General features: G+C 34.5%; 1 protein-coding gene across 6 annotated transcripts in view; it reads right to left on the minus strand.

Moving 5' to 3' along the window:
- Positions 1-10,325: 10,325 nt before the first annotated feature.
- PTBP3 (polypyrimidine tract binding protein 3) overlaps positions 10,326-23,766 on the minus strand; it is a 140,428-nt gene continuing 126,987 nt past the window's right edge. For all 6 annotated transcript variants that reach the window (XM_077142077.1, XM_077142057.1, XM_077142048.1 and 3 more), the window contains 6 exons: positions 22,840-22,979; positions 22,566-22,599; positions 20,067-20,159; positions 19,102-19,318; positions 15,483-15,560; positions 10,326-15,338 (listed from right to left, as the gene is read on the minus strand). In XM_077142077.1, the coding sequence (XP_076998192.1) occupies positions 15,206-15,338; positions 15,483-15,560; positions 19,102-19,318; positions 20,067-20,159; positions 22,566-22,599; positions 22,840-22,979 (695 nt within the window). In that variant the 3' untranslated portion in view covers positions 10,326-15,205. The remainder of the gene's footprint in view (positions 15,339-15,482; positions 15,561-19,101; positions 19,319-20,066; positions 20,160-22,565; positions 22,600-22,839; positions 22,980-23,766) is intronic.

The following is a 23,766-nucleotide window of genomic DNA, read 5'->3' on the forward strand; positions in this document are numbered from 1 at the left end:
CTTTCTTCTACCATTTTGCCTTCTGTATTTTATATGTCATATCTAATTTTCCTTCTTTCTACACTCTTCTCCATACCTCTCTCTTCTGTCTTTTCATATCTGTCTCTAGTGGTCCCTTTAGTATTTCTTGCAGAGCTGGTCTCTTGGTTACAAATTCTCTCAGTGATTTTTTTGTCTGAAAATGTTTTAATTTCTCCCTCATTTTTGAAGGACAATTTTGCTGGGTATAGGATTCTTGGTTGGCAGTTTTTCTCTTTTAGTAATTTAAATATATCATCCCATTGTCTTCTCACCTCCATGGTTTCTGCTGAGAAATCTAAACATAGTCTTATTGGGTTTCCCTTGTATGTGATGGATTGCTTTTCTCTTGCTGCTTTCAAGATCCTCTCTTTCTCTTTGACCTCTGACATTCTGACTAGTAAGTGTCTTGGAGAACATCTATTTGGATCTATTCTCTTTGGGGTGCGCTGCACTTCTTGGATCTGTAATTTTAGGTTTTTCATAAGAGTTGGGAAATTTTCAGTGATAATTTCTTCCATTAGTTTTTCTCCTCCTTTTCCCTTCTCTTCTTCTGGGACACCCACAACACGTATATTTGTGCGCTTCATATTATCATTCAATTCCCTGAGCCCCTGCTCAAATTTTTCCATTCTTTTCCCTATAGTTTCTGTTTCTTGTCAGATTTCAGATGTTCCATCCTCCAGTACACTAATCCTAACCTTGTCTCTTGAAATCTACCCTTGTAGGTTTCCATTGTTTTTTCATCTCTTCTACTGTAACTTTCATTCCCATAAGTGTTGTGATTTGTTTTTTCAGACTTTCCGTTTCTTCTTTTTGTTCATTCCTTGCCTTCTTCATATCCTCCCTCAATTCAGTGATTTGGTTTTTGATGAGGTTTTCCATGTCTGTTCATATATTCTGAATTGATTGTTTCAGCTCTTGTATCTCATTTGAACTATTGGTTTGTTCCTTTGACTGGGCCATATCTTCAATTTTCCTGGTGTGATTTGTTATTTTTTGCTGGCGTCTAGGCATTTAATTACCTTAATTAGTTTATTCTGGAGATTGCTTTCACTTCTCTTACCTAGGGTTTTCTTGCTAGATGAGTTTGTTGTCTATCTGTTCTTTGACCTACCTTCAGTTCAGCTTTTTCTGGGCCTCTAGCTTAGGTTTTGTTTAACAGAGAATTTTTCAGTTCTTGTTTTCTTGTTTCTTGCCCTGCTTGTAAGGTGCCTTTTCCCTCCCCACCCTTAGGAGGGTTTTCCCGGACTAAACTGGCCTCCTATCAGGAGGAAGGAGTCACCTGCGTCAGTTTTCCCTGAGGGTGAGACCCTGCAGGTTAAAAGACTTTCTTGTGAAGTCTCTGGGCTCTGTTTTTCTTATCCTGCCTAGTATGTGGCACTTGTCTCCCTGCGGGTCCCACCAGCAAAAGTTGTTGTGGCTCCTTTAACTTTGGAAGTCTCTCCCTGCTGGGGGCATGATGGAGACAGAGGAGAGGTTGCAGGCTGGTTTTAATGGCTTCAAATTGCCAAGCCCTGGGTTCTGAATTCCTTGAGAGAGGAATTCCACCTGAGTTGGGCTTCATCCCTCCCCTGGGGAAGGCACAGACGGGAGACAGCCCTGAAAGCACTCTGTTTCTGCCTATGCCTAGGGCAGTTGCAGCCCGAGTAGTTTCACAGCTGAATCCAGAGGCAGCCAAGCCTCTGTAGAAACAGCCACAAAAACTTCCATTTCATCCCCTTTCCTCTTTTTTGGTTAGCCCAATAAGCGACCTCCGCCTTGACCAGGTTTGCCTGAGCTGGGGGCCTATTTTTAGTAGTCAGAATTTGTTTATTAATGCCACAATTGGTGTTTGGTTGGACTCAGTCTCTGCTACTGTTAGAGTGTCTTTCCTTTCCCTCTGGGAAGCCGCCTGTGGGGGTGGGGCACCAGCTGCCTCAGCTTGGGGAACTCACGGTTCTGGGGAGACTCACAGCTGGTCCAGCTGGTCCAGACTGGGGTACACTGTGTGTCTGGTCGCTATCATGGCTCCGGGATCTTTTCTGTACTGTTTCTGGTTATTTAGTAGTTGTTCTGGAGGACGAACTATAACGCGCACATTGCTAAGCCACCATCTTGGCCCTGAGTCCTCTTTTTACTTTCTTGATGAAGTTTTTTGATGCACAAAAGTGTTTAATTTTGAGGAGTTCCCTTTTTTTTTCTTTCTTCAATGCTCATGCTTTGGGTATAAGCTCTAGGAAACCACTTCCTATTATAAGATTTATAAGATATTTCCCCAAATTTTCTTCTAACAATTTTATGGTCTTAGATATAATGTTTAGGTCTTTGATCCATTTTGAGTTAATTTTTGTATAGGGTATGAGATATGGATCCTCTTTCATTCTTTTGCACATGGATATCCAGTTCTCTAGGCATCATTAATTGAAGAGACTGTTCTGTTCCAGGTGGGTTGGCTTGACTTCCTTATCAAAGATTAATTGTCCATAGATGAGACGTTCTATATCTGAACACTTTCAGATTCCACTGGTCAGTATATCTATCTTTATGCCAGTATCATGCTGTTTTGACCACTGTAGCTTCATAATATACCTTAAAGTCAGGTAGCATCTCACAGTGTTTTACAGGAGAGTTCTGTGATCTACCCACAGGGTAAATTCTGGGACAGTGAGCCTGTCTGTGATGAGTATTCTGGCTTAGTCTCTTATGTTTCCAGACATACATTCTCCCAGTATGTGCATGAGCATTACTCATGAGGGTAAATCCTCCGGAACTGGGACCTGCACTGGGAGCATGGGTGGCTGGGTGCTGAGGCAGTGAGGGGTGCAGGAGGGGCTAGCCAGGGCACCATGATATCTAATGCTTTTTAAGGAGTCTTTATCTTGTGTAAGGTCTTGTCCTGTTTCTGCAAGCGTCTGTTTTCTGGAGCTTTGAGAAAGATATAATTCTGCCAGTTCTTGCTGGTTGTTCAAAGCTTCTTTGGAGGGACAGAACCCTGAAGCTTCTCCACTCGGCCATCTTGATGAGGGCCCTAATTTGCTTAATTCATATCAGCATTTTAAAATCTTTTTCTTTATCATCATTACCAGTTAGGTAGCTGCCATCCATTTTTTTTTTTTTGAGGTGGGGTGGTGGTGGTGGTGTAAATTGGTTGCATGCGCTGGGAATCAAATCCCAGTCTTCCACATGGCAGGCCACTGAACTTCCTCTGCACCCCCCTGCCAACCATTCTTGAAGGAAGCACTTGGTTGCTCTATGGAAGAGAGGCATTATTTGAAATCAGCTTTGACCCGTGAACACTTTTCTGATTCTGATAAGCCCTGGGTCTCCTTGCTGTAAGTTTTCAGAGTAAGGATGCTGATAAGGTATACGAGTACCAATCAATAAAGCAAGTCAAAGAAGACTCCTGCTTCGCCTGGAAGCTGGGGCAACAGAGGGGTTATATCAGGTTTAAAATTTTTCTTCCAGTTTAGAAGTCCTCCACTTCTAAATCACATTATAGGTCCCTTAGAGAGCCATTTCTTTAAAGATCCAGGGCAAGCTGAAGATCAAGAAGACTGAGGATGAAAGGATAATATGTATTAGATTCTAAGTGGTGATTCCATTTAAGGAGGAAAATATCCACAAATTGGAGATACTACATCATGATGATTTTATTTACAATTCTCTAATGTTAGACATTAACTTGGTAGAAAACCAATAACGGAGTGTGTGTGCGTGTGTTTTAATGTCCAATAGAGAACAGAACCCCGAATACTATGGTTTAATTGCCTGTAGGAGGTTAACTGGTTTTATCTCTAAATTTCAAATTTTGTTTCAGCATTCCTCTCCCAACTAGTTATATGCAACATAGTTTTTCATATTCTTTTCTATCCAGGTTTGTCATTCTTCTAGTTAATGAGTTAAATGAAATTTTAATTCATGTACGCTGTCTTTTTATGAGAATTGTATTTTTAATAATTTGAGAATTTTGCTTTTAAAGACTCTGGAGTAGTTGGCAGTCTCAGTTTACTGATTTTTTTTTTTTTTTTTCCTTTTTCCCTGCACAAATAGCACCCCATTCAGTAAGATCTGGAAACAAATGTCTCTTCTAAGAGTCCGGCTCCCAAGGTTCTAGTTTGCTAGCTGCCAGAATGCAACACACCAGAGATAGATTGGCTTTTAATAAAAGGGGATTTATTTAGTTAAAAACATACAGTTCTTTAGAGGAAAGGCAGCTAACTTTCAACAGAGGTTCTTTCTTACGTGGGAAGGCACAGGGCAATCTCTGCTGGCCTTCTGTCCAGGCCCTGGGTTCCAACAATTTTCCCCGGGGTGATTCCTTTCTGCATCTCCGAAGGCCTGGGCTGAGCTGAGCTGAGCTGAGCTGAGTGCTGAAATGAGGTATGCTGAGCTGCTTGGGCTGTGCTATGTTGAGTTCATTTAAGCACCAGCCAATTAAATCAAACATCATTCATTGCAGCAGGCATGCCTCCTAGCCAACTGCGGATGTAATCAGCAACAGATGAGCTTCACATGCCATTGGCTCATGTCCACAGCAATAGAAATAGGTACCTTCACCTGGCCAAGTGAAACCTAACTACCACAGTCCTAGCAGAGTTGTGGGCGTCTAAGAAAGTGAAAATGCAGGTGGAAAGTTTGGCTTCCTTCGAATTGGCTTTATCTGGAAGTCTTTGCATTTGGGGGACATCAAGGAAGAAGTTATGGCTCTACCCATATGTTTCTATTGCCAAGAGGCAGTAGTTTGTGAAGGTAAGGATCCATGTCCATACATTTTAGGAGATAGTTGTGCTGTTGGGGTTTGTCACTGAATTCCTAAAGCCCTAAGGTGGAGTGGAGGTTGGTTTTTTTTGGGGGCTGGGGGTTGAGGGATGGTCTCTGTTTCCTTCTGAGTATACACTCAGCTATTTCATTGATCAAATGGCAGCCTGGCTCATTCAACATGTTGGACTAACTTGCTGTCCAGGCACTAAGATTGGTTCTATAGTGACTTGGTGGTTTTGCTTCAGAGATGAAGGATAGGGATTAAGAGGAAAGAATCTGGGGCTGATTCCAACAAAAGCTCCTGCAAGATGAAAAGAAATGGCAAACCCTTATTTATTTATTTAAGTTAATTTATGATGCGCTGGTGTCCACACTGGGTTTTATTTTGTGAGGAAAGACCCTACTTCTTAGAGAACAGGTGTTATTAAAATCTTGTAAGCTTGTTAATCTTTACGTCTTTATTGGTGAGAATTTAGAGTAGATTCAGTCTAAAAGTGAACTGCCTCGTTGTACACTAAGCACATAAACTAATTCTGTAGCTCTAGAAACTTTGCTTTTTAATTAAAAACTGGAAGTCGTATTCTGAGACTACGAAAATCTCATGCCTGCTCTGGAAAATTTGGGGCTGAAAGTCATTACTCTTAGGCCACATTGAGGGATATTTTAAAACATTAGATGTCAATGAATCAGGTAAATTCTTTAGAATTAGCTTGCAAGCATTATTAAGTTGCAAGAAATAACATAGCAGTGCTTTACACCTTTATTATAATGCTCCTTCATGGCATTGCTAGAATAATTCACAACTTTGGACTCTCCAGTAAATGTATTTAACCACCAATCAGACCACCCTGAAGCACAGTAAAAAGAGGAATACGAGTGGGGAAACCATTTGGAGAATCCTAAATCAGGTTTTTTTCACCCAAGTTTTCTTTCCTACCTAAATAATTGTATTTTATTCTCAAGTCCAGATTTGTTTAAAGATAGTAGAAGAAAGGAAACAATGTTAAGATCAAATATTAGTGGCCTAGAAAATAAAATCATTTGGGAGGTTCAAGGCAAATGAAATACAGGTTTTTAAAAAATACTTCTGTTCAAAGATGGTTCAAGAAAAAGAGAAGGCACAATTGACAAAATTATCAATTAAAAAAAGCTCTAAATTGCTAGTGAGGCAGTGATGACAAAATATTATAAACAACTTTCTGCCAATAAAATCGAAACCATTATGTAAAATGAATAGTAGTTAATTTTCCCAGAAGAGAGAGGATAGAGGATTAAAAGGTAAAACACTGAGTTCATAATTGTCTAAGCTGGGTGATGGGAACATTAGGTTTCACTATTCTAGTCTACTTTTATAAATGTTTGAACTTTTCGATTAAAACAAGGGCCTAAAAAAGGCAAATGAACTTTTGGAGGGTAATTGGAGACAAAGCAATTTTTCTGGGAAAAAAAAGCAAATATAGGAAAAGAATAAAGTATCTCGTTTTTCTTATAGAAATTGTACTTTAGAATAACCAAATTGTTAATATGGAGAAGTTTCTCTTTATAGAAGTAATCATCTAATACATGGAAAAGGAATGATAGAGCTTTGCAAATTAATGGATCTAGGCAATGATCATCAATGGCTACTAGCATCACAAGAAAAGACATAACCAGATAGATACATGCCATTAATGAAATACTCTTTTCAAACAAACAAAAAAAGAGAGCGAGGGGGTAAGGATCCAAAACTTGAATGAGCTCCCTACATAAAATTGGAGGGGGCTGGGAGAAGGAACTTACTAAATAAATAACATCATGGAGATGTAGTCAGCAAAATCCAGACTGAGAATTTTTACCAAACAACATGGTTTCTTCAACAAATGCTAAGAAAAAAAAAAAAAAGATGGAAAGAGAAGCTATATAAAGCTTTAATAGACTTTAAAGACATATCAACAATTGTGATTTATGGACTTACTTTGTTCTTGTTTGGCATAAAGCATAGAAATACTGAGACAATCAGGGAAATTTGAACCAAAAAGGCGCTATTAAGAAATTATTTTCATTATTTCTTTTAAATGTGTCTGAAATGTTTATAGATGAAATAATATGATGGCTGAGACTTGTTTCAAAACAGTTTGGAGAAGGCAAATAGATGAAACAAGACTGGAAATTAACTGCAGTTAGGTATTGGGTGGCATGGGAGTTCATCAGACTATTCTAGTGTGTATTTATTTCTAAATCTTAATGACAAGTTCTGTTAAGCCTTTGTAGTATAAAGTATCTCAGAATGCTAAACAGCTAGGTAGGTCTTCAAATACCCCACTAGATCAGCTTTGTAATTACAAATACAAAAGTAAAATTCATTAATAAAATCTGATTCTAATCGGGTCTAAAACTGTTCAGAAATGTGAAATCCACTTGAAAACAGGTTTCATTTTGGCTTTTCACCAGTGAAACATTTTTGCTACAGCTATGGCATGGTCCAAGAAACCCAAACATATTTAGATTTGGGAGTTTCATTCATAGTGAAACACAGCCCTGGTTTCCTCGGTACAATGTAACAGGGTCTTACTTGCTGGGTTGAATCATCAGCTGATTTAAGCAGCAAGGGGATTGGTTTATACCTCCATTGCTCTATTGCAATCATGTTTCACAGTTCTTTTAATTGCAGTACAGCACACAAATGTACAAATCTTAGTGCACAAGCTCAATGAATTATCATAAACACTCCTGAATAATTTATGCCCAGGTTAAGAAATACAACATTAACCACACACTAGAAACCCTCTTCATGCCCTCTCCCAGCGATCTCCAGAGTAAACTGTATTCTGATTTTGAACCTTAAGTAAGTAGAATTACATAGTATATATGATTTTGTGTATGGCTTCTTTTAACATCTTATCCTACAGATAAGCTTTAGCTGTGCTTATTCTGACTAGAATCACTTGAGACCCAATCCTGGGGTTTCCTATTAAAGAACAAATTCAAAACTGTTTCATCTTATGGATTTAGGCTGACAATCCTTTCATGTAGTTTTATGTAGCTCTATTGATTTTCATAACTATAAATATTCCATCATCTATTATTAAATCTCTAAATACTTTTGCATGACTATCTGATATTATGAATAATACATCTACTGTATGTATACTTTGTTATCAACATAACTAATGTCAGCTTTCTTTTGAAGGTAATCACATAACAGGTTAGAATTTGACATTTGTATTTTACAGGAACAGAATTAGCAGATAATTCCATAACTTTAGGCACAGGAGGACATGGATAGAGGTGCTTCGTTCATCTAACAAGACAATTTATCCCAAGAGAACTATTAAGTGAGCTTTTCTTGTTACAATATCTATATCCTAAGAAGAAAAACAAGTAGGAAAAAAAATAGATCTATGAATCTTCAAGGAATATAGAATCATAAATTTTTTTCTGGTTAATTGTTTTATAAAAACAGAAGTGGGAATTCTACATCTAAATCCAATGGCTCACGAGTGAAACATTTCCAGCAAAACTGTCACTATAATTTTATCACTTCAGCATAAATTGTTTTGATAGAAACACATAAAGGAAATGGTGATGAATTTCTACCACAAGCTGAAATAGGACAACAGGAAAAAAAGTGTACATGTTAGAAACAAACACGCAAATTGTCGACAAAATGGCTATGGCACTTGTAACTGAACCCAACCCAACATCTCCGTTCAATTTTCAATAGCTGTCAGGTATTGAAAACTGGATACGGCTTTTTTATACTGTCCTCTTACTAGATTACTACTGCAACTGCTCTTGAAGTAATGGCACTTGTCTCAAATGATCAACGCTCTGAAATGGGTTATTTCTAATGGAAAAAAAGTATGTAATTACTTTTGGAGGTAAGTGATCCTATATATAACTAGTCATATGATAGCTTTAGCTGTATTTATTCTGACTAGAATCACTTGAGATCCAATCCTGGGGTTTCCTATTAAAGAACAAATTCAAAACAGTTTCATCTTGTGGATTTAGGCTGACAAAATTTCCACTAGATTACATATTTCTAAAAGATATGTCTCTCTTTCCCAGCATCTAGCTCAACTACTCAATCAGTTCTTAGTGGGCTGAATAATTTCTACTAAATAGTAACTACGTTTTTAAAGTTAGTTTTTCAAATTCACAACTTGAAATTACATTTTTATTTTAAATTCTTCATAAGTAGGTAAACATTTTTATGCTTCAGCAGAAACATCCCCACTCCTTATACAGTATCTTTTAAGGTCTTGACTCTGGTAGCTTTTAGGTGAACACATAACCACCTTCAATCACATGTACAGACTTCGGGATCAAAACTCTAGCAGCACTTGGTAGTACAGAACTAGAGGACTGGGTTGTAGTCCATGTTCTGTAATTAACTAGCCATGTTAATTCCTTTTCTGTGCCACTTATCTTTGAAAAGGGGAGATTGAACTACGTGATCTCTAAGTTCCATTTACGTTCAAAATTCCTTAAGTCTGTACCTTTTAATGATGACTATAAGTCTTCTGCTGTGTAAATAAAAATTTCAGGGTCGATCAAGTTTATAGAAGCCTCATTTAGCCATTTGGTTATTTTATCTTTTCTTGATAGTTACATTTATGTAACTAATAGACAGCAGATTTACAGATGAGCCACCAAAACTCAGTAGTGGTTACCTAATTTTCTATTCCATTAAAAATAAATTTCCAAATGGAATGATACCCAAATGTTTTGTTAATTTTTTTAATTAATAAAAAAAGTTTTAAAAAAATAAAAAAATTTCCACTTCCGAGATAACTGAGAATAAAAGAAATAATAGGATTTCTTAGATTCCCGCAATCCAACAACTCTTCAAAGCAGCTGGAAATAAATCACTTGTTTAAGAAAAAGCAATATACAATCAGCTAGCAACTGTGCTCTTTGGCTAAATAAGGACACAAACTTGGTTTAGATGCCAAGATCACACCTCAGTGTCTCAAAGCATATGTACACTAATCCCATAGGAAAGAGACAAAATCTAAACTAAACTGGAAAGTGTTCCAAGTGTTCTAGGTAGTTTGGTATTGTACATACAGGGAGTGTATGTTTGTCTGAAAATGAAAAAAGAGAGAGAGACACACACAAAGTGTTATGTGCCATGTGCTTGTGCTAAAGGAGGAGTGCCACAGAAGTTGCATTATAGGAAGATTGAAAGAAAAAGTACTTCATTCCTAAAAATAAAAATTGTTCCCTAGTTAAAAAAATTAGTAGTTTTAGAGTTTTTTCCAGTATTAAATTAGTTTGAATATGTGCTTGCTATTCTCTAACTAGAACAAATCTAAATGGATGGCTATGGAAAAAAAAAAAGAAAATATGACATTATTAGAATTACAGGTAAGACAAGGGGAAACCCAAAGCACAGACAAGAACACAGAAAAATTTTAAGAGAGTACAGATGTCATGACATTTATTAAAAGGCATGCTACATTGCTATACTGGTTAGGAAAAGAGATTAGAGATATTAAGTAATAGTCAGCAAATATACAAACAAAGAAAATGGAATATACTGTCGTGTACAGAAATTTGAATTAACCATGCACTACACATTTAGAAAATATGTTTTTTAATATTTCATCTTCTCTGCATTTATAACATAATTCATTTCAACAATCACAGAATCCTTTTCTTCCAATGCCACAAACTGTGTTACAAATGAAAGCTGGTACTGCTGCTTATCAAAATATACAAGACAATCGATGTTTTATATAAAACCACTTTATATGTTAACTTGTTCCCAAAAACCCTTTTTTTTCCTTTTTTGGCCTGGTTAAAAAAATGTTGTTACAAATATTTACAGCATCTTCTTCTGTTAGATGAACATTCTCACAAATGGAAAAAGGGAATTTAATGAACAGACCATGTTAAAACATGAGACAATGAATGTCAGAGGCTCCTAGCTGTGCTATTTTTGTTGTTGTTGTTGAATACAGTACTGTACTGAAAATGCCCATCAAACCATGTCACCCTAATCCAGTCTGTTCACATTTAAACTCCCATTTTCTCTAAGTAGTCTATTTACCAATAGGAAACAGAAAGTAAAGGCCGCTTTGCACTGGGTCTTCTTTCAGAAAGGAGCTTAGTAAAAAAAAAATGCTTAACAGAGATGAGTTAAAACCAGAATAGTCAGTCTTTGGTCAGAGCAATGAGGTGACATTCTGATGCAAAACTCTTATTGATCAGCAATCTTTATAATTAGTACTTTTAAGATGTGGGATGAATTTTAAAAGATCTGGATAACAATGGTAAGGGGGTTGGGGGAGGCCAGAACATGAATTTTTAAAATGACACCCAAAAAATAGCTCTTTAAATATTTGTTACTACAACTATGACATAGACCCAAGAACTGAAAATAACAACAAAAAATCTGTTTACAGTGCTGATTTAAGCTTGCCATAAACAGCTTTCAATCATAACTATTATCACTAAGGTCACTGGACCAGACAAATATCCCTGTTCTCTGGAACATATGCCTCAGGTTATAAAAATTAAGATGACTACCACAAAGATTTAGAGCAGCTCTGTTCTTGGATACCTACACAATGCTATACAATGAATAGTATGTGATAAAGGCAAAAGTGTAACTGAGACCTCATTTATACAGTTACAATTCTTTGCTTGAATGAATAATCTGTGGGACAGCATTCTTTAAAAACTACATAGTATATATTTCCTGAAAACCAGAATACTGATACTTACTACCTTAGTCTGAAATAGGAACAAAAAGTCAATTAAGACTACTGAAGAAGGCACATAAACTTTGGTCCTGTTTTGTTTTTCTCCCTCTATAAAACCCCCAAAACTAGTATTTTAGTAATTTTCTATTTTTTAAACCATTCACAACTAGTTGTTAGATTTTGCTCTGAAAAAAGACTGCAAATAGTCTTGTATATAACAACACAGCTCTTTTAAAAGACAGCTGAGTTATATTTTCTTTAAAGGAAAAACTTTGTGCAATCTAAATTGTATTTCTCTTAGCACAATAGTAGAATATTTTAAGTCCGGCAGTTTTATTTTAGTTAACAACAGATCAAGAAAAAGGAAAGGCTAAGAAAAATGCTTTTTGCAGTCATGCTGTCTCTTCTTGGTCTTAAAAATAGCAGTACACATTAGGTTTTCTGAGAAATAAGCTGATAGTTTGGCAAGCTCAAGGTTTTTAAGTGACTCACTGGAAAAAAAAAAATCTTACATTTGAACTTGTCATTTTTTATCCAAATTAAAAGAGAAGCTGTGTGTGGTGATGTACTCAAGGTATAAACATTGCTGCCTAATGACTTTGAGGTTTGAAAAGTTTATATAAAACTGAACACGGAGACATCCATGAGAGCTAGTTCTAATCAAATGAAGCAGAACCTGCACCTGATAGGATCACCATCCTTGGTGGGCCAAAGAAGGCCCTGATCCTACAAGGAATTATGCAGGCAGAAACTGTTTTCAAACTCTGAGAGCTGTAACTTTCAACAGCAAAATCAGAAATATCACTCCAAATAACAGATAACATTATGTGGGGTCATTTTTCTATCTGTACTTTCACAAAACAGATTTTGCTGCTACACAAGTGATTTCAATCTCAAAGTTAAAAAAAAAATTTTTGACAGAAATTGCTACTGTTAAACATGTACTGCTATTTTTTTAAAGTCCTGCATATATATACTCTGTGTAAAAGTCAAGACATCTTCAAAAATGATAAGATAACATTCCCCAAAATAAAGTGAATAAACTTAAAAAGAGGATACTACGACAGAGCAATAGTGAAAACAAACCACTGCTTAAAAGACATCTAATGAATGCATGCCAAAAATATGCAGATTTAGTTTTTCTACCACCCTGGTATTTTTAATCCTTTTACAGAAACTATGCCAGCACAAAATCTGTAGACCTCTATAATTCAAACAGCAAATAGACCAATCTGGATAATATCCATGAGCTACAGCTAATTTTAGATACAAATTGATAGTTTCAAACACCCTATTTTTAAACAAGAACATTCCACTTTCCAAATCTTAATTAAATTTTGTCAATAAATTAAAATGTATGTAATGTGCATATGTATGTACAATATTAGAAGAGTGTATGTATGTATATACACTTATCTACACACACACACACACACACACACACACATATATACACAAATCCCTGAAAAGGATTCAAATTTCTCTCTCAGATTTAAAGGACATTCCCTGCTTCAGAATTACATTCAACACCATTATGATCTCTCCTCTTGTTATCACGAACTTCTGCTACACTTACACTGAAATGTTATGAGAATCATAAATTAATAAATTAAACAGTAATTCCTAACCCAAAGCAAGTTAAATAGTCCAATTTAATATGTCTCTGATAATTATAATAGTGCTGTGTGAAAGAAAAAAAAGAAATAAATTTTGGAGGATTTCTCAAGAAAAAGTTTTTCCCTCTCCTTACTCAGTGGTAAAAACATATTTTCTAAGTGAAAAAGAAAAAAACCTAGATAAATGATTATACCATATCTATTCAGCCAAAATTAAATTGATTCATTTGAAGGTTTCAATTTAGTGTCCCCCTTCCTATTCTTCCAACCAACTATTGCTCAGTGCTGGGTACATTCTGCTTTTATGAACCTACATCCTTTTCAGTCTCCAAATTGCTACAACATTTCTTTCGTAAGAACCTCCATGTGTTCAAATTAAGGGCTGGAATATAGCAAAGAGACTGAGATACTGTTTTAAAGGTTGAGATGATCCACTGTGAAAATCTGAAAGGGGGTAGACAAAAATACTTGACAAATTCTGCTGTTAAAAATCTAATCAAGCACTGAAGAAACAATTTTTTAAAAGTTTTTTTTTAAAGAAACAAATTTACATTATACAATTACTGAAAGCAACATTAAAATGTATTCTTACATTCAACCCCCAACAAAAGATAGCATGAGAAAGAACCCATTTTCTCATACTCCAAATATGTGGGCACTCAGCAATGAAGGTACATTAACAAAGAAAAGCAAGTTCTCACTAGAGTCTTCCACAAAACAAAACAAGTAATCCTGAGACAAATTCTGATAGATGATAAAGATTAGACAAGATCCAGAAACTGACATTGCATTTACAGCCCCAAACTGGTATGCTATAACTAGCAATGGCCACTATCAATTACAATGTGAAGAGGCCTACAGGTGTGCACTGAGTTATTCCCCAAACCACTCACCCCCGCCCCCACCCCATCTCTGCACCAAAGCACCAAAAATTTGAATAAAAACTATTACTTATTGAAAACCATTTAAAATTGCAATGAAAAAATCTTTAAAATTCTTACCAAAAGAGGAAAAGAAAAAAATCAAAATGCTCACCAAGCCCACAATACAGCTTTCAAGATACTTAGATAAAATTCTAACCTATTGTATCATAAGCACATAATAAGGCACATAATAAGAAATTAAGTAAATACACAGTAATTTTGAATAAGTATTAGAGATTATAGTGGTACAAAAACCCCTTGAGATTATTTTTTTCTAAAAGAAGACCTTACCAAAAATAACTTTTAAAAAATCTGTCAAACCATATGAGAGACCTGAATATTTTCCTTAAGACTGTAAACTTTTTTTTCTGAAAACAACTGTAAAAAATAGTTTATAAGTTGGATTGATTTTCCTTTTAAATTTTCTAAGATCATATGACATTACTCGACAAACAAGTGTCATTTTGAACTTTAAAACATGATTTTTTCCTAATAAAATTATTAATTATTCTGATCTTAAAAGATCCTGGTTGGCTTCCACTTAATTTCCCTAGTGACAACTGAGACGCTTCATTTCTCCAAATAGTCTTAAAAAGTTAAAAATATGCATTATTCAAAGGAGTGTCTATCTTCCAGTGGGGGAATGGGGATCAATAAAAGGAAACCTGCAAGATTATATAAATTTGCTTCCATTATAACTCCAAGTACAATAACTACCAATATAGGGCAAATAATTGACATAAATTATAAGTGAATATCATTTCCTACAGAGGTCAAACTTCTGAATCATAAAGTTAAAAACCTGGTCATAAGTAATTTAAATTACATAAAGTAATTTTAAAAGACTTTATATTTAAATATTTTAAAGTACAGAGTAGAAATGTTGTAAAAGGCTGATTTGGACCCAAACTAAAAGAAAGTCTGCCCTCTAGAAATTCAATTTAACATAGGGAATTAATTTTTTCTTGAAAGTTTTTTCATAGAAACTATGGTATAAAGAAAAGCAAACTTTTGATCACATATTCGCAGGGGGAAAAAAATGGAAAAAGAGAACACCCCTTGATATTTTGAATATACTTGAATATCAAACTCAGCAGGAGTTTAATAGTTATTTTTATATAAGAGGCAGAATTGGTCTTGAGCTGCTTCAGTCTATGTCTGAAGGTTTTACTTAAATTATGGTCCAGTCTTAGGAGAAAATTTCACAGAAAAGTCAGATAGTGGATTTTGAGAAGGAAACTCTGAGGTGGTGATTTTCTCCAAGGTCATGGTTATGAAGCTCAATAAGGGCCTGGATTGCTTCTTCCACAGATCCCAATTGAATAAGCGCCATTTTGCGATCTTTTCTGAAAATGGATAAGAAATATTTTAAAAAATTAGAATTTCAGTTTGTTTCCAAAGTATCTTCAACTCCCCAGAAGACATCAATGAACTGCTTTTAAAAATGTGAGCACATATTAAACAATAATTTATTCCTTAAAAGGACTTACTGAAAGAATTTAAAAGCCTTCACTGAACATCCAGCGTCTGTGAAAAGGTTTTTCAGATCATCCACTGTAACAGAAGGGCTGTGAAAAGATCAGGAATAGAATTAACTAACTTAGCTCTAATTCTTAAATGAAGCAAAGATTAACTTAGACAATCATCAAATTCCCACAGTATTTCACATTCCAAACAGAGATTAATTAAGCCATGTAAAGAAGACATGATTTGGAAGTGCCCTAAAAGGTGTTCACGGTTGATACATACGTGTCCTCATACAAAGAAATTTTTGTTTTCAAATATTTGGACAAGACACGGGTAGGTATATAAAAGACAAGAAAACCCTTCTATTTTCATTCTTTAAAAATGATTATTATCCACATGTGCTGGTTTGAAAGGATGTATGTGCCCTAGAAAAGCCATGTTTTAATCAAAATCCCATTTCATAAAGGCAGAATAATTCCTATTTAATACTGTGTGTTTTAAACTGTAATCAGATCATCTCCCTGGAGATGTGATTTAATCAAAGTGGTTGTTAAGCTGGATTAGGTGACGACACGTCTCCACCCATGTGGGTGGGTCTTGATAAGTTTCTGGAATCCTTCAAGAGTGGAAACATTTTGGAGAATGAGAGATTCGGAGAGAGCAAAGCAGAAGGACACAGTCACTACAGAAGCAGAGTCCGCCAGCCAGCAACCTTTGAAGATGAAGAAGGAAAATGCCTTCCGGGGAGCTTCATGAAACAGGAAGCCAGGAGAAGATGCTAGCAGATGATGCTGTGTTTGCCACGTGCCTTTCCAGATGAAAGAGAAACTCTGTGTTCTCCATGTGCCCTTCCACTTGAGAGAGAAACCCTGAACTTCACTGGCCTTCTTGAACCAAGGTATCTTTCCCTGGATGCTTTTGATGGGACATTTCTATAGACTTGCTTTAACTGGGACATTTTCTTGGCCTTAGAACTGTAAACTAGCAACTTATTAAAACTCCCTTTTTTAAAAGCCATTCCGTTTCTGGTATATTGTATTCCGGCAGCTAGCAGACTAGAACACCACACCACTGGCTTCAGTGATTAACTCTACTACTTCCCAAGCTATGACTTGTCTGCTATGGTTCAGAGTTCTATTGCTTTCGGGGTCAGTCTGAATAGGTAGATGTGGTAGTTAGGCTCTAAGACAGCAACCAAATATTCTTGCCTCCGAGTATTCATTCCCTTGGATCGTCTGCTCCCATACAGAATAAAGATGCCCTCTGTAATCATTAGCATATTGTGGAAATGACAATGGATAACCCCCGAAGGTAGGTTATAGAGATACTGTGGATTCTACCTTGCCCTCTCTTGAATCATTCTCTGGAAGAAGCCAGCTGCATTTCATAAGGATACTCAAACAGTCTTATGGAAAGTTTCATGACAAGGAACTGAGGTCAGGCACATTAGCAAGCCAATCTAGAAATGAATCTTCGAGTCCTAGCCAGGCCTTTAGACGAATGTAGCCCTGTTTACCTGCAACCTTAAGATTCTCTACCAAAACCACCAGGCTAAGTCACTCCTTGAGACCTGCTCACATAAACAGTATGAGATAATGGATATTTACTATTGTGTTAAGCTGCAAAGTTTTCAGGTGACCTATTATGTAGCAGTATATAACTAATATAGTGGTCTATCACAAAAAAGTCAATTGACAAACACCAGTAGGCTCCTTCTCATGACTACTAGTTTGGATGGTGTAGAGGAATAACTGCCTCTGCAGGGAGAAAGATCTGAATTCACGTTTCATTCCTCATCCACTTAGTATGCCACTTTGGGTTAGTTACTTAACCTTTGCAAATCACAGTTTCATTGATGAAATGAAATAAGGAATTTATTTCAAAAGGTTATTATAGGGATTAAATGAGGTAACACATAAAGCACCAGCATAGTGCCTAGAACCTGGTAGATGGCTCAAAAAATATTAATGTCCTTTCCTCTTGAACCTACATATCTTAGGTAGGGTACAACTGGAGATCACCTTATAATTAACAAGCTAATAAATATGTATTTTGCCATAGCTAAATTTCTAGATTCACATAATTGAGGTTCTTCTAAGCTTCCTACTGGCATGTGGTTTAATCTACTGTGAAACTCAAATTCAAGGTTTTTCTACATAGCCTAACTGGAGATCAGCTGGGAGGCTGAGCAGTCAATACTTTTTCGAGCAATTATTTCCTATTCCTATTTGGCTCCCATTCTCATCCTCAGCATTTTACCCTTTACTCTTCTTTCTCTCAGCCTTTAAATTTACACACACACACACATAGCTTTTACCCCTCTTTCCCAAAGCTTATCCTAATTTATGTATTAAACTATACAAAACTGCCATTTTTGTAGGTCAAAAAATTGAAGGTTTACTTGTGTCTGATGCTCTTTTTATCTACCTCATCAACAGACTAGTAAAACATATGGGATAAAAATAAATAATAGGGGGAACAAATGTCAAAATAAATTTAGATTGAAATGCTAGAGATCAATGATAGGGAGGGGTAAGGGGTAAGGTATGCATGAATTTTTTCTGTTTTCTTTTTCTGAATAGATGCAAATGTTCCAAGAAATGATCATGATGATGAATATGCAACTATGTGATGATATTGTGAATTACTGATTATATATATAGAGAACAGAATGATCAAAAGTTAAGAATGTTTGCATTTGATGTTTTTTTTGTATTTTAAAAAAATTTAAAAATTTAAAATAAAATAAAATGAAAATAAAAAAATTTTGAAGGTTTAGAACAGTGGTCAACAAATTTTTCCATAAAGGACCAGATAGTAAATATCTTAGGCTTTGTGAGCCATATATTTTCTCTTGCAACTATTCAACTTTGCTATTACAGCACAAAAGCAGTCACAGATAATATATAAATAAATGACTATGACTGTATTCCATGAAACTTTATTCATGGAAGCTGAAATTCGAATTTCATGTGATTTTCTCATATCACAAAATAGTTTTCTTGATTTTTTTCCCTAACCATTAAAAAATGTAAAAATCATTTTTAACTCATGGGCCATGCAAAAGCAGAAACATTTAATCAATGAGCTGTAGCTGGTTGACTCCTGGGTAGAAGATAACAGCAAATCAGCTATAGCACTGGTGGTCAATAGAGAGACCTAGGGAGTGTGGTCACATGAAAATAATTTTTAGCTTTTATGTAATTAATATGTATAGTTTCTAAGCATGTAGATTAAAAGTAGGAAACTCATTTAAAAAAAATTCTTAGATATACCAATTAATTTGATTTTGCTATATTGTTTATTTAGGAATCTTTATTTTTACAAAGGGTCAGACAAGGATGCACCAATGGATTATCTCTGCATTAACTTATTTTTATGCTATTTCATAATCGAAAGTTAACTAGTTGCTAATTATGTTTGGAAAGGAAATTTTAAAACACTGATATCTTTTGCTTTGGATGTAAATGACTGGAGATACATCTTTCTTAAGACATTATAATAAATATTTCATTACCTCACAAGAAAGTTGTGACCGGGACAATGTCTAAATCAGAATAATTTCAGAGTTGATTACTTTTCCCAAACCACATACTGTAGAATATTAATCATCTGAACAAATAATAACTAGTAGGTACATACGGGATGTTGGAAAGATGCAGAGTGGCTGATGGTGGAAAGATATTCTGGAAGTTTTTAGAGCCAGGCTTTTTGAAGCGATGCAAAGGACTATTGCTGAAATCTTTAGTCAGACCTTGGTCTTCTTGTCCCTCTCGAGGAAGCTGAACTGTCTGATGCTTGGACAGTGTAGCACGGAGCACTTTTCCATAAAGTCTCTGACCACTCAGATGGTTCATTGCTGACATATAGTAAGAGAACAAATAAAATCTGGTCAGTAAGACAAAAATTTTCAGTAACATTTGCCTAAATTACCATAAATTCTTTTTATTTAGTCATTTAAATAATACTATTCATTTGAGGGTAAATACAGTTTTAAATCCAAAAAGTTATTTTATAGGGAAGTTTAATAAATGACTTGATTTTACTACACTAAAAGCATAATAATATCATTAAATAAAATAAAAGAAAATAAACAAAAAATAACTATCTTCTTAACAGAGTACCTAAAACAAGTGCTCAGGAAATTGTTACTGAAACTATTAGTTTAAACTTAAGCAAAATATTTTAAAAAAATCTTAGCAGTAATATTTTAATAGACTCTATTAACAGTGAGGCCTTGGAGTGACACTTTCTTGCACCAAGCCCAAGCTGTTAAGCCACTCAACAGTTCTAGAAAACTTAATTTGAAAGAAGACAAATGAACTAACAAACAAAACAAGTCACATTAACTAGTCTAAGCTTAATGGATAAACCCTGGAGTCAAAGCTCTAAATACCCACACTTTTGTTGAAGAAGTCAATTAAGACTTCAAAGAATAAAATATATTTTTTCATCTCAAAAATATAAGCAAGTCCAAATAACAATGAAGATATTAGCATAAGGAAACACCTCTGTAAAATTATTTTCCTAATTAGCTAGTTATTTATTTTGAAAGAAAACGCATAAATAACAATGCAAACTATATTGTCATTATTAATCATTATTACCTAGTTGAGCTTGATTTGCATCTGCCATCTGAACCAAGGCATTTTCTTTCTTATTAAACATAATCTTCACTCGATGTACATCACCATATACTCCTAATTTAAAAACGAAAACAAACAAAAAAAAACATCCAAAAACAATTTAGTGACTAGTTATACAATAATTAATTAGTTCTACTAAATACATTTAAAGAACACTTCTTTTTTCATGCTACTTACTTTCCCTGGGAATTTCTACATAGGTTCCCAGATCTATAGCTCTTTTGAGTTCCAGATCAATTCCACTACTCATCCTTTTCACTTAGTACCATAAACACTTCAAACTTAATGTCTCAAATGGATTCAACTTTCCGTTCCTCTCCTAACTTCCAGCACTCACTAGCTCTATGCAAAAATGATACCACCATCAACCCAGCTGCATAGGTCAGACACCTGAAAGTCATCTTTTTAAATTATTATTAACATTTACACACTTTATTATTGTTGTTAGAGAAGCTGTAGGTTTAAAGAAGGATTATGCAGAAAGTAGAGATCCCACATTTAGCATTTAACCCGTCCCCATTTTTAGCATTCTGTGTTAGTGAGGTACCTTTTTAAACAAGTGACAAGAAAATATTATTATAACTGATAGTCCATGATTTACATTAGGGTTTGCTACTTGTGTTGTGCAGTTCTGTGGTTGTTTTGTTAATTTTTATTATCTTTTGATGTCTACTTTTCCTTAAACTCTTACAACTAAATCAAAAGCCTCCTAATTAATTCTCATTACATTCAATTTCCCCCCTCCTTTCATTCAATCTGTCCATACTTGAGTTCTCCAAAGTGGGTCCCAAATCCCAGAGGACATGCAAATAATTTACTGGGTATGGAAGAATATAATCAACTTTTATTTATACTGATCTGTTTATTTAAAACTATACGAACATTCTGCTGTATTTTTAATATATGGATGAAATTGTAGGCAGGAGGTCCTACCACGTGAAAGGTATTCTCTACTTTTTGCATTCAGTGTAGGATAATATTTTATGCTTTATGTGTCATCTGATATCATTGATATTGTAAAAATAAAACCTTTCAACAATACAATATTAACCATACTTTCTAATGTGATGGGAAAATGATTACAAAAATTCTCAAAGCACACAAAGGAGTGCTGGCTATCTAGTGGGCAAGAACCTAAAAGTGATTGAACTTAGAGATTAACATTTTTTTAAACAAAAAGGCAAGTGTTCTTCTCAGAAATGACAAGTGGTTGAAGCAGACATATTTTAAAATTAAAAACATACCATCTGTTCTTCAAGGTGACAGTTCTAAAACTGGCCCATGGTGATGGCTAAAAACAACTAGATTTACTAAAAGTCACTGAGTTGTACACGAAAAGCAGGTGAATAGTGTGGTTGTAACTCATACCTCAAAGAAACTATTTAAAAAATTATACTATCAAAAAACAAACAAACAAAAAAAAAACCCATACTATCATCCACATATAAACAATTTTCTATCCTATTTTAAAATTTTCCATATTATGAGCATTAGCAAATTTTTAAGGTTAAATGATTTAAAGGACAAACAGAACTTTTCTAGACAAAATACAACAAAAATTAGTGGATAGACTAAAAAAAAAAAAGAGTACCATAATTAAGTATGGCAACAATGAAACACTTCTAAGACTGTACATCTTTATGAGGTATCTTTCACTTATGACAATTATTAAAATGAATTGCTGAAACAAAGGAATTTAGCATTATATCTTTCAATACTGAATCAAAATGAAAAACTTTTTAAAAATAAGGAATATTAAATCATAATTCTTACATTTAAGATTTTTGAGAAAAAGATTTTCTATCATTAATAAAGATATTTAAAATGCTATATATTGCTTATTTCATTGTTACCTTATATTTTATTTCTATGTTTACATACATATTATACTATATATAATAAAAGATGGATATAATTTATAGATAATTAATCATAAATGAATTAGGAGAACATGCTTTTTTTTAAATGAAGAAGAGAACACTGTTAAGAAAGTTTAGAGCCTATTCTGTTCATAGAGTAAAAATTAAACTCTTTAATATACCTTACAAAGCCCTTCATGACCTTGTCCCCTACTCAATTGTGCAGCTTCAACATCTCTCTCTTACACTCTCCACTGACTTCATTTCCATATACCAGGATCTCTCTCAGTGTTTGTATTTATGAAAACACATTTGCTCTCCCTTTCTGGCTGGCTAAATCGTACTCATTTTTCATAAGCAAGCACAATTATTATTTCTATTGGCAGGCCTTCTTTGATACCCTTGGATAAGTTATATGCTTCTTTTACAATCTCTTTTTTCCCCTATCAAAAAATGCCATAGTAAATACTAAGTATTATTACTACTTAATACTCTATTCTAAATGTCAAACACAGTGCTTGGCAGATAGGTAATAACATTGAGTGAACGAATGTACTCACTTCACATCTATAGATAATAAAAATAGCAAAAATAAACTTACCAAATAGGATAAAAAGCCCATGTGGTGTGATAAGCTGTTTGAAAAGGATAACACAAAATATAAGTGTCTGCTAAATAATTTAAATTAAAACTTAAAATAAGCTTACTTGTAATTATGTTTAGTGCATTGATTTTTATATGCTTCTTCTACATATACTTGTGATGAGTTTAAATAAAATCCTTAAACCAAACATATACATTTTAATTTGAATACAACCCTGGATCATAAACTTCATATCTCCTTCTAAAAGACTATAGAATACTTTTCAACTTACATCAGGATTGAGATTAGTGACAAGGAGAACAGAATTTCCTGGCATGCCACTGGCCCCAGGAATGGCCATCCTTCCGGTGACAGCAGAGGAGGTGATTGTGAGAGGACCAAGAGCTCCAGGAACAGCTGGGACTGAAAGACCTATTAAAATCATCAAAAGCATTTCATATGCGAACTTTATCTGAAGAAATTTAATACTTGATATAATTTCAGTAAATAAATGAAGAAAAAAGCAAAAATACAGAAGGAAATGTGTCAAGGTTACCACAGGGTATTAATGGCCAGTTTCCTGCCCTACAGAGTCTGCATGGAGGCAGAGTTCCTTATTTGTTGATATGATCATACTCAGTACTTTATTTTTCATACAGTACTTTATGGAGTAACTCAATTCACTGATCATAAAAAAGCCATTAGTATTACATTTGTTTCTTGACAGACATTTCTATTAAGTAGAAGTGATTTTTATGTTGACTTCTACCATAAAAATGATATATATTTTTTAAAAAGCCTTCAGCAGAACTCAGAAACATGCTGGGCTGTACGACATTCTATATGGGAAAAACATTTTGCAGCCAGTAAAGTACTATATGTAAACATTTGTACCACCACCAATAAGTTTATTGAATTCAGCATTATTTCACAGCAGGCTTTTTTTAGAGATCTCAATTTCCTAAATTATTCTGTAACTACTAAGAATTCTACAATATCTTAATACTGATATTATACACTATACTTAAAACAGCACACCTTCCCAAAAGGTCCATCTATTTAACTGTGCTTAAAAATCATATAAAGTAAAACCTCTACTTTATAATAAAATAAAACAGTCTCTTAATTTGTTGACTCTTTAAGCTCAAAATTCTTTATAATAGACAGAGTTAGGCTACTTTACCACAAATAATATAATTAAGCTATAATATATTTTATA

This window comes from Tamandua tetradactyla, chromosome 2, assembly GCF_023851605.1.
Source record: "Tamandua tetradactyla isolate mTamTet1 chromosome 2, mTamTet1.pri, whole genome shotgun sequence".
Taxonomy (NCBI): domain Eukaryota; kingdom Metazoa; phylum Chordata; class Mammalia; order Pilosa; family Myrmecophagidae; genus Tamandua; species Tamandua tetradactyla.